This window comes from Nelumbo nucifera, chromosome 2 (assembly GCF_055504915.1).
Source record: "Nelumbo nucifera cultivar China Antique chromosome 2, China Antique-T2T, whole genome shotgun sequence".
Lineage (NCBI taxonomy): Eukaryota > Viridiplantae > Streptophyta > Magnoliopsida > Proteales > Nelumbonaceae > Nelumbo > Nelumbo nucifera.
In genome coordinates, this window is record NC_142650.1 from 35,087,484 (window position 1) to 35,099,870 (window position 12,387).

General features: G+C 33.7%; 1 protein-coding gene across 1 annotated transcript; it reads right to left on the reverse strand.

Annotated features, from left to right (window-relative positions):
- Positions 1-6,572: 6,572 nt before the first annotated feature.
- LOC104612375 (LOB domain-containing protein 23-like) lies at positions 6,573-7,433 on the reverse strand. Its single transcript, XM_010279768.1, has 2 exons — positions 7,278-7,433; positions 6,573-6,854 (listed from the first exon to the last, which is right to left on the reverse strand). Exons 1-2 carry the CDS (start codon positions 7,431-7,433, stop codon positions 6,573-6,575), a joined length of 438 nt encoding a protein of 145 aa, XP_010278070.1.
- Positions 7,434-12,387: the final 4,954 nt, after the last annotated feature.

A 12,387-nucleotide genomic window follows, 5' to 3' on the forward strand; every position in this document is an offset into this window, starting at 1 on the left:
AACCCAAATCCGTTATTCAAACTTTTAATTATTACTAGTGGAATGGCCCGTACAGTGCACGGGGTATTTGATAGTGATGATGAAGTTTGAGTATGCTTTTACATATCGGGCATAGATGAAAGTTCATATACCGTTTAAGTCCTAAGACAATTATATAATACATAAAAAAAAGACTATCCTCACAAAATGCCAAGATCTGAGTTTTAAAATTATAAAATGTTGGTTGCAAATGCATTAGATTGAAACATTAATGGACCAAATAAATGATAAAATTACATTCAATGACATTATATACAGATACAATTCATCCCAATGAAACACAATTTATGAAGAATTGGAGATGCTACTCTTAACCGATCTCATATTTTTAATAACCTAAAACTTATGAAAATAATTACTATTGATGGTTATAAGTAAACTAAGATGTTATGCTAATTTACTCAATTAACTATTTTATAGCAAAAGTCATTATCTAAGATGACTATTAAAAACTTACATTTAAGCCTAAAAACATTTTCTTCATACTTTTTAACTAAGAGGAGATAAAGAAATTAGTTGGAAGCAAAATTTATCAACCAACCACTAGAGTAACATGTATGCAAACACCTTCTAGGCACGTTGAGCACTTGCGCACAATTGTCCAATAATAGAATGTTACGAACACACCACCCGGCAACGCACGGCGGCACAGCCATAGGCAGCAGCACACACAGCGGGCCGCCTAGCGGCACGCACCGCCCGGCAGCGCCGCATAGCAGGCTGGCAGCACGCGGCACATACCGCCCGACAGGGCGCTGCACGCACACGCCCGACACCACACGGCAGAGGCACCATGGCGCGCGACACGCACCGCCAGGCAGCAGCGCGCACTGCACGGCAGCACGCACCGCGCACACGCCGGCGCCGCAAGGCAGCGATACCATGAGTCGCGCGCACGCACTGCACTGCGCGCCCGCACGCGCGGCAGGGCACCATGAGCCGCGCACATGCACCCGGTAGCAGCAGCAGGGCGGGGCCCACGCGACAGCTCATAGGGGTGGGCCCATCCTTATCTGAATATGCCAACTCGCCACCAGCTTACCTTATCCCTTATCTTTATCTAATCTTATCCTTATCTTATCTTAAGTAAGAGTGAGTTACCATTAGGAGTAGGTAATTAGGAGTTTGAGTTTAATTAGGAATTTCCTTCTGTAAGCTCCTATTTAAGGAGCCACGAATTGAAATAAAGCATTCAGTTTTCCAGTCAAGAAAAGAGTGAGGAGAGTTTGGGTGGTCTCTTGGACAAACACCCTCTTAGGAGAGTTCGGGTGGTCTCTTAGACAAATCACCCATTCAGTTCCGTAATCGGGTCTGCAAGCAAGGGAAGGCGCAAGGGGAAGCAGGGCTTTCGCACCGTGGACCGACCCGTGACGGGATCCTACGTGCGGGACCATAACATAGAACAATTGAATGATTCATAATGTGTCACAATGTTGCATACGGCTGAGGACATGAGTTGCAAGCCCTACTTAACAACTGCACACATGATAACATAGAGTCCTAGTGGCCAAATGCCCTTATAAGACATGGGCCCAACTGAGAAACATGTGTAGGGCCCATGGAATGAAATTTTTGTATTTTTGTGTAATTTTTGTTATATTTTTTCATTTTTATATTTTTCTATAAATTCTTGTTTTATTCTACAACTTTTATTCAATGTTTTGTAATTTATGGTTTTTTGTTTGTTGTAATTTCTATTATTTTTATCAGTTTTTATGACTTTCTACATTTTTTGTAAATTTTCTGTGTATTTCTTTGTTTTTTTGTAATTTATATTATTTTCTTAATCTTCCATGTTTTTCATAATTATTTTGCAATTTTTATTTGTTATTTAACCTATGTTATTTTCTACATTTTCTATCTTTATTTGTATATTATGTATTTTTTATAGTTATATTTTTCGAGAATTTATGTATTATGTGAAAAATTAATGGGTTGGGTAGGTTGGGTTGGGTTATGGTGGGTTTAGGTTGAACCCAAAATGGGTCATTAACAAGTTGATGGGTCAGGTGCCTACCCAATGGCTTTTTAGAAAAGACAATGTTTTTTTTTTTTTTTTTTTTTTGCCAACAACTATCATGCACCCTCATATAGAATTGGGATATGATGGAAAACCCAAAAATGAAGGGGTAGAATTGGTATGAAAAATCAGGGTCTTTCGACCACACTAAGTGAATCATTCTCATTTTTTATATATGGTAATAGATATAAATTCTTATTTTATTCTACAATTTTGTTCATTTTTTTTGTAATTTATGGGTTTTCTTTGTATTTTGTAATTTATGTTTTTTTCCTTCAATTTTTATGATTTTCTCTATTTTTTTTGTAAACTTTCTCTATGTTTCTTTATTTTTTTGTAATTTATATTATTTTCTTCATTTTTTGTGTTTTTTCACAATTATTTTGCAATGACAATATATACAATCGGAAAAAAAATAGAAAGTTTAGGGTAAAGTTAGAAAGTAATATAAGCATGTTTTGAGCAAACCAATTGCAACATTCTCATTTTTTTAGTATGGTATATAGAAATTTTTATGAATTTCTATTTTTTGTAAATTTTCTATGTATTTCTTTATTTTTTTTCAATTTATATTATTTTTTCCATTTTATGTTTTCCGTAATTATTTTGCAATGACAATATATACAACGGGAAAAATAGAAAGTTGAGGGTAAAGTTGGAAAGTAAAATCAGGGTGTTTTGACTAAACCAATTGCAACATTCTCATGTTTTAGTACTAAATTAATATTAAGCCCATAATAGGATTAATATTGTTTAACTAAAATTAATATTAATTCAATAAGAGGTGTCTTTCGTGTTCTTTTCAAGTTTTGGTGTTTAGATGATTTCACATGCACTATGTTAATCTTGAGTGAGGTTCATGGATTTTTAATTTTTATCCTAAATATCAAGGTGAATTTATATAAAAATTGAGTGATATATGATTTCAGCAAAAACATAAATAATGATAAATTATTGGTTATGCAATCTCCAACCACCATTTAGCAGTCCTTATGTGTCTTATTTGTAATTGATGAGAATGTATGGATGGTTGCAATGAGTTAAATGAAAATAGTATATAGCCACAAGGTCACCACCAGAGTGTACGTAGCCATTTATGATAAGATCAAATACTTGAACGGTCAAAAAAGAATATTGAAAAACAAAAATTGTTAGGGTAAAGATGGAAAGTAAAATCAAGATACAACCATCTTAACAGTTTGCATTCTCATATTTTATCATTAGAAAAAGTTTGATGGACAACCTCATGAATCATGATAGTTAAATTAAATACTGGAAAAACAAAAATTGTAGAGGGTAAAAAGGGAAAATAAAACCAGTCTTTTTGACTAAAAAATTATTACCATCTCATTTTTATAAATGGTACAGATTATTATTATTATTATTATTATTATTATTATTATTATTATTATTATTATTATTATTATTATTATTATTAAAGCAATATAAGAAAGACGAATAATAGAAGGATGATGTACTAATCGGCTTATTACCCATTAGTCCAAAATCTTAGCTTCAAATCTTCTGACATGTAGCTTATATGAATATTTTCAAGTTGCAATTGAGTTGGACAGTTGAATTGATTGACATGTTGTATAAACAAACTTTTTCGATGTGTTTCAACTTAAACCACATTTTGCAACCATTGACTTTGCAAACAATGACAAGTCATAAATAAGGCATTAGTTGTCTTTAGGGTAAAAGATTTAAACATACTCATACATTGTGATTGTTTTATCTTTCATTTTCTTTTAACTTTTTAACTTTTCAAATAAGAATCAAATAGAAGACAAACTTTTACTAAGTGTTCAATTTGTTAGTGGGTTGATCTCAAAAGATTTTTGAGCTTCCCTTGACGGGTGCTCCTAAGCAAAAGTAGACCTATGAAGAAGCTTCTCTTTAATGATAAAAAAACATGGAGCAGACAAGTGGTGCAAAATACTGAAAGACCTAGAATTCAGTGGTGTATTGGCTTTAAGTTCAAATGTGGATTTGACGGATAAGTGAGGAATGTGTGTCTATCATGGCAAATGGGCAAGGGATCCAAAGAGAAGGGTAGGTTAGGATTCAAAAGGGACCAACAAATCCTAAAACATGATCATAACTTAATGGAGTTCAGTAGTTCTGAGTGATAAGAAATTGTTGATGCCAAACCTCTTGCAATGTCTAGTAGTGGTTAGGGGTGTTCATAGGTCGGGTTGGGTCGGTTCAAGTCATTTTATTCAACTAACCTGACTTGGTCGGTTTACTTAATCACCAAACTGAAACCGACTGACCCTAAAACAAAATCGATTCAAACATGAAGGGTTGGTTTGGGTCGATTTATCGGTTTAGTTGATCAGCTTATCAATATTTATTTACTAAATATTTATTTTTAAGATTACTATCAATTCAAGATTCATAATGAATGAGTTTAAAAAGAAATAATGAAAAACAATGAGCACCAACCTCACTGAGCATTTCTAGGAAAAAAAACCCCTCATAGAGCATAAAGAGAGGATATATAGACTTTCAGTCTTTTACACAAGTCTATACTCTAGACTCTAAACACATTTAACATGTATTAAAATTTAAAATATTAAATAAAAAATAAAATACTAACTTGAATGTGATGCTTGAGAGAATAAGAGTTGAGAAGAAATGAGGAAAACAACACTTGTAATGGTGGACGAAAGAAGCCTTGATAGTTGCAGATTTGCAACTTGAGGCGGTAGAGACTAGAGAGTGGAGAGTAGAAAAGTAGAAGGATGAAGATGAAGATTGAAAGAGAATCAAAACTCCAAGACTCTTGAATCCAATGTGTTTATTGTTTCCTATTCGGAAAGCAAGCCTTGGAGAGAAGAACCTCTCTTTCCATTTTTTCAAGACTTCAATGTGTCCACTATCCAAGACTCCATGACAACAATTTTCTCTAAGTTTTGGTAAGTTGAAAGGTTTAGGGATCTTGCTTGCAATGCTTGTTGATTCCAAAAAGGTAATAAATGGTGAGATAAAGTGTGGCTCTTATACTATTATTTAAATGGGAAATTGTCAAAAACTCACCATGAGTTTTCAGCATTTCTCTTAAACTCAACACAACTTTTCAAAACGTCAAAAACTCACCATGTCAGTAACTTGATGTTAAAGAGACTAATGGCTGTTAATATAATACCATTTTGACCTTCATAGAAAAATATAAAATATATACATATATTTTAATATTTAAACATGAAAAAGGAAAAAGTTCAAAAAAATATTTTCAAATATAAAATATAGAACTTACAAAAAATATATAAAAAATAATAGAAATTGCACACAAAATAAAAAATTATTTTCAAATTATAAAAACTATAGAAATTGAAAAACAAAATAAGAAAATAAAAATTGTAGAAAAACATAGAAATTGCAAATAAATAACAAAACAAAAACAAGAAATTTTATAGATGGTAGAAAATAGAAAAATGTAAAAAAAAAACAGAAATTATAACAAAACACTAAAAATGTAAAAAAAAATGAAAAATGAAAAAGACCATTTTCCTCTAACTCACCATTCAAGGGTGATTTGGTTATAAAAATTGTTAGTGTTGACGTGGACACCTCTGTTAAGAAACATTAACGGTGCACTAATGGAAGGTGAGTTTTGGAAAATAAAAACTTACTGACATTGTGAGTTTTAGACATATTGAAAAGTTGTGGTGAATTTAAGAGAAATGTTGAAAACTCGTGGTTAGTTTTTGACAATTTCCCTATTTAAATTAGCTTTTGAAATTGACTCAAAGTATGACTTTTCCCCCATTCCCATGTTTCCTATAAAGTTTCTAACTCAAAAAATAAAAACAATCCCAAAACAAAACCAATTCCCCATTTAGCTAATGTTTTTCATGTTACTTAAACTTAAAGCTAACTAGGAACTAGGATAGGGATTAGGGAAAGACTAGGGAGTAGGGACTAATTACTTAAACTTTCATATGTGAAAACCAAAACCAAACCAAAATGTCCCTACTTACACTTTTTTTCCCTTTTCTTCCAAGCCAAACACAGCCTTAATGGGGGTATATCAAAATTCGATCCGATAACTAAATGGATTAAATTTCCCAATTCAATTAAATTTGTTTAATTTTAGGAACATCTGTCAATCGAATTTGGATTCAAATCGGATCAGACCCGAGTCATTTGCAGTCCTAAATCCATGTTGTCACTAACCACATTGTGCACCGCGTTGTATGCAAAAACATCCACTAGACGTTTCAAACAATTGAAATTGAATTATGTTCTTTCTTGAAATGACTCTTTAATTCAAATCTGTGGCGTGTTATGGTTTATGAAGGGCCAGAGAGGAATTAATACCTGTAGGAGCTATGTACCTTATTCAATTTGGACTGCATGAGGTGACTCATAAACACTATTATTAAGGCTTTACAAGATAAGTATACTACGGAAGAATGGACATTTGAAGCTGATAAAACCCAGCACTTATTAGTAGACAAGAAGCAAATTAGAGAAGACCAGGTGTTTGATGAAAGTCTAGCATGGGCTAGTCTAAGTGAGGGGGATCTTGTTGGCTTGTAGTGAACCATATGGGTCCATTGTATTGATGAACTTGGCTCTGAGCCATCCGCTTCTGTTCTTGGCCTTGTTGTGCGCCATAGAGGGCAACTTGGCCCTGTATCTCAGCAAGTTCACGTTGAGCAACAAGTATCAATTGATGTAATTGAGTTATAATTCCTACACACCCATAAACTGGGTCTCTGACCCTTGAGCTTGCCTCGAAGGATATGCAGTCAGCAGCCACTGCACGTTGATGGACTGGGAGTTGCTGCTCCAAACAAAGAAGAAACAAATACCCATCTGTCAGAATTGAGGAAATAAAAGTTCTCTAGAAAAGAACTAAGAATAGGTTTCCAACTCTCTAAACCTTTAAGAAAATGTGATGAAGAGAGCGTAAGCTCTTCAACTGTAAACTAGTTTCTTTATCCAACTACAGAGCGTAAGCTTTCTGCTAAAATATAAATGATAGAGACCCATTATTTCAAACTGAATTATGGGATTAAAAAAATGAAAAAAAATATTTATAAACCCATAATTAAAATCCAAGAATATTTTCCTTTACTCTTATATTTCCCATTAAATATAAAAATGAAAAAGAAATAAAAAACCATTAACTCATTAATGGTTAAATCTTTGAACTTCTTAATTGGATTTAATGAATTATACTGTAATAAATGAAAAATCTTCTTACCTGTAACATCTTAGTAATGTTACTAGCCCCAAAGATTTTGTGAACACAAGCAAATCTTTGTGGATTGGTTGAAGGGAAATAAGGGGCGAGAGTGCAATCTTGTGGGCACCTCCTACGAAGAGATTTGCAAGCTGCACATCGGGTGGAATTAGACATTGTTGGATTCTGTAGAATCTCTAGGAAAATTTTCTGTGATCTTCCTTGCTTGATCAAATCTAAATTTCTGATTTTGTTACAGTTGTCTTTTCTTTTTGAAATGCAAAGGAAGATTTAGCATCTTTGAAACCTCCAATTCTGGAATGCCCACAACGGCTAGAAATTCAAATGTAGAGGAGAAGAAAAAAAGGCAAGCTTTTCAAGAATAATGAGAAGATTTTAACATATAAAGGAAGGAAACAAAGGTGGTGTGAAGTGTCTTTATATGGGAGAGAGGCCATGAGCTGGCGGGTTTAAGAAAATAATTAATCTAAGTTAGCTCTGAATCTTCTATATGCACACCATTATAATTGCCAACATAGTTAATTAGTTCTGTATATATTACGAGACTGATAGTGTTTAGGAGAGCACATCTGCTCAAACCACAGTGGCATGCATCAACTGCATTTTATATGTAAGTTTAATTTAGAATGAAGGATTAGAATTTAGGGGTTTTTGGTTTAGGGCTTATATGTGAAAATTAGGGTTGAAGTTCGGTAGACTGGGCTGCGTTTAAGTTCAATCCAGGCCCAATCTTAAGAATTGGACCTAAGACCCAAGCCCGAGGTCAAACCCAAAATATTCAATCTGCGTGCAACCCAAACTGAAATTTGATGCACTCAGGTTGGGTTCAGTTTAGTCAATCAACCTACACTAAAATTCAATATAACTGTATGACTATATGTAAGATTTACCAAAAAATAAGCATGGGAATATGCATCTATGCATACAAATATGTGTTTGTACATGTGTATGCTTGAGTTGGGATTAAGATAGGCTTGAGCTTGAGCCAGGTTCAAGCTATCTAAGGACTAGCCTAAAAAATAAAGAAGCTCAAACTTTTGCACACAGGCCCAGCCTGAGGACTGAAAATCTAAGTTCAGCCCATGTAAAATTGTGGGCTGGGTCAGTCTGAGCTTGAATTGGGCCACCCAGGTTCCACCCCTAGAGAAAATCAAGAGGTGGTCGCTAAAGGGAGTATTTCAATCACATATTTTGTATAGAAAATTTGACTTAAACGAACTTGGTACAATGGTATTTGGCTAGATTGATTTAAGTTAGAACAATTAGACATAAAGGGTGCAACTTGGTCTGGTTTAACCCGAGCCCGATATGGCTCAACCTAAGTTTTAGCGCAAGTTAAGCCTACATTTTTGGGTTGTAGGCTGAGCCAGGGCCAGAAAATCCGGGCCTGAACTAAACTTGGGTTGAGGCCTTATGTAACCCAAGCCCAAAGAGTTAAGCCTGCCCAAATAAATACATGCATATATGTATTATATTCATATAAAAATATCATTTTTATTTATATGCATTTAAACATGTATAAAATATGTATTTGCACATTTGTAAATGAAATTTGTAAATATTTTTAATCAATTCTACTCTTAAATTAGGCCATAAAGCCAAAAAAAAATGACTATGAATATATTATACATAAATTATTTTCAACCCAACCAATTCACCCAAATCCAACTTGAGCCCGAGCCCGGCCCAAATTGTGTTGGATAAAACTTGGACTTGACCTCGGGTTGGGCTTGGATTGACCTTCAACCTGACCCATCCTGCCTGAGTTCCACTTAGACCATATTAGTTATATGCATGGGGGATGAGGGAAGTAAGATTCTTCTGCTCACCCTACTATGTATATGTCAACACTGGCATATTCACTTGTGATGTGTTACATATATAGTCCGTTATATACAATAGGTCAAGCAGCAGGTCCAGACTCGGTTCAAACTGATCAGATTGAATTCAGATTAAGGTAATATCCGAATATAATGCGATGGAATATGAGAGGTTGAACTAGCTCCATTTGATGCCCTAATTAACATGCCTTATATTATGTAGTGATCAATGGAGTAGTTGACCAAAAAGAAGGTTGAGGAGAGACTTTCTGAGGTAGTGGGAATTAAGAGTTTAAAAATTGAGTTTGATCCGCAAATGACTATTTGAGTTTGATCCAAATATAGGCAATCCCACTTTTACTTGACTAAATATAATTAAAATTTGATATTAAAAATGAAAGCACAAATATGATATAAAATAATATACTTTATAGAGATATTAATATCCAAATAGACCACACATCCAAACCCATATCTATACTGGATATGTCCAACTCGTGTTGGTATTTAGTCATTTTATTAAGCTAAACCAACTAAATCTATTTATATATTTACAGAGGAAAGAGAGTAGGTGAGGGGGTCCTTTCACCTCGGTGATCATTGGAGCTTGCTCCTCTCTATTTTCATAGGATGGCAATTTCGCCTCAGTGATCATTGAGGCTCGTTTGAGTTTGGGTCTAATTGAGTTTGAATCTCGAGATAAGTTTGATTAGTTCTTCGAATTTGAGTTTGACTAATAAAAAGTTTGATTTAAAAGCTTGCGAGTTTTGTTTGATTAATACATGCATACATATAATTTATAATTTATATTATGAAATATATTTATATTTTATATGTTATAATATATATATATATACATATATGTGCTTGAAAAAATTCCTTTGTTTCAAGGAAATCATTTTCTAAAAAACCTTTAATAAAAAAAGATTGGAGATTCGAATCCCTGATGGAAAATCCATCTCCATTGAGGATCAAGGTTGGAAACGGGGATTAACATAAAAGTAAAATTAGGGTCAATGATAGAGAGTAATGTCCCCTCCCAATGTAAGGCGATGGTGGTGGTGGTCTTGGCTAAATTGAGAAGGAGATGAAAATGGGAGGTTAGGGTTTGGTCAGAAAAGCTTAGGGATTAAGAATGGGCCAGAGAATGAATTAACAAATGGATTAATGATCAAATGATCCTTATTTATAGGAGAAGAGGAGGATTTGTATGTGCATAATGTGAAGGATTCCAGAATATCCACAAGGCGGTCACTCGTTTTAAGTGCCCAAGTTGATTAGATGAAAACACACGTTAGATGGTAGGGTGAGAACCAGTTTTGTCAGCCTGTGCAGATGCCAACTACCTCTACGATCCTACCATGTGTTGCATGCAGAGCGTTTTCTATAGATCTTGCACGCCTATACAACGTCTTTGTCTTTTAATTTTGTATTGCGGCTTTAGTGTTTGGCTGTCCCTTGTGGTAGAGGACCACGACTCATTATGTACAAGAAGGATGACCCCAATTAGCCCCCTTGTAGTATAGCTATGGTAGCGAGTTTGCGTTTCATTTTGTGTTATTAGTTGTGATTGTGATATATGAGCCCATTCCTTGTTTCCATTATCAAATTTTCCTTGTTTCCCTTTTTACTTTTTCATATATGTGCTTTATTTATTTTAAAATTAAAAATAAAATCACAAAAAAAATTTAAGTCTTAATGCTATCTAATAAAACCCGTAAGTCTCTCTAATAGAATCCTTCTAAACTCCCCCCAATTGTCTATCTGTAAACATTTTTTTCCATTATTAAATCTCTTTGAATTATCTTAATTCTTTTTAATAAAACAAGAGTATTAATTTGATGGATCAGGTGTGGTTTAGGCCGAAACCTAACCTCGAGCTTGTACTAATACCACGGTTAAAGCCCAAATTTGCCAACCCAAACCCACCTAATAAGCTAAACCTGATGCAACTTGTGATGGGCTCAAATGGATTTGATTAAGCTTTGGTGGGTTATTCAACTTTGAAAATTTTCTTACTAATGGTTTTTCATTTTTATATGTTTTATTTTGGCTTTATAATAAATTGGATTCCACTACAATTATAAAATTAAAGTTAATTAATCTATGAAGAGTGATGTTTTTTTTTATTTGATTTGATTTTAATAAAAAATATTAATTATGTATCACTTATTTTGTTTTTCTTATATTATAATTACCTAAACACTACAAACAATCACTAACTCTTTGTTAACTCCTCTTTATTAAGGATTCAACTATAATTCCAGAAAAACTTACATCCAATCAATCGGTATCATAAAAGAGATGAACAATCAGGTAGTGTTCATCACAATTCATGGGGAGTTTGATTGATCAAAGCTCTTCCTATACCATATCTTTGTGGTAATAGATTTTCCCCTTTATTAATTAACATCTACATAAAGTCGGAAACACCCTGTACAGAATTCTGAATTCCAACCCCCCCCCCCTTATTATTAACCCCCCCCCCCCCCCCCCCCCTTATTATTAACCCTCTCCCCCCTATAAACCACATCCTGCTTATGAATTTGGCATTAATTTACGATCAGGATGCATTCCCCCTGTACTATGGAACTATAAAATTCTGATCTGGGCTGATTGGTCATTCTCCCAAGTCTTTATTAATTGACATGAATATGATTATTAGTGCCAACTAGGTTCACTGCTTTATTGCACTAGAGACCTAGGATCTATTCCTTTTGCCACGTGGTTGGGTTAGGGTGTCTCAGTCCTCAATCGATTATTAATTGGGGCAAAATCACGGACCCAGAACCATCCCACGTAATAATTGGGTCTGAGCAATAGGCCCTATTAATTATTATAGTAACAATTATATTTATTTATTTAAATACTAACTTAAAACTAGAATTTTGATAATATAGACTTAATAAAAATGACAATAAAATATTAAATTTATTTGTATGTTAATAAATTAAGTGATTTTACCTAATATTATCTTATCTATTATTTATTAAATTTATCATGTCAAACAAAACTAGGAAACCCTTATATATTTAATAAAATAATCAATTGGAATCTGAATCAATTTGAAACAAGCAATAACTAGAACCAACCTATTTTTTAATTCAGACAAAATCATAGAATCAAAACCAGCATAATCAATTCAATTAGGTTAATCCGGCAGAATCGACCCATTAACAGCCCTATTAATAGAGATTTAAGGAGGAGATTAAGAAAGATTGAAGGACGTAGTGAATCACTATGTTTGATTGTTTGACTATATTTGACTTGTGGGCTTGTGTTAGCTGTAT

What these genes read in the sequence shown, in the direction of transcription:
- LOC104612375 (XM_010279768.1), bottom strand. Translation starts at nt 7,433, where the DNA reads ATGTCTAATTCCACCCGATGTGCAGCTTGCAAATCTCTTCGTAGGAGG. An exon ending in ACATTACTAAGATGTTACAG is followed by an intron (nt 6,855 to 7,277) that starts GTAAGAAGATTT and finishes TGTTTGGAGCAG; the next exon opens with CAACTCCCAGTCCATCAACG.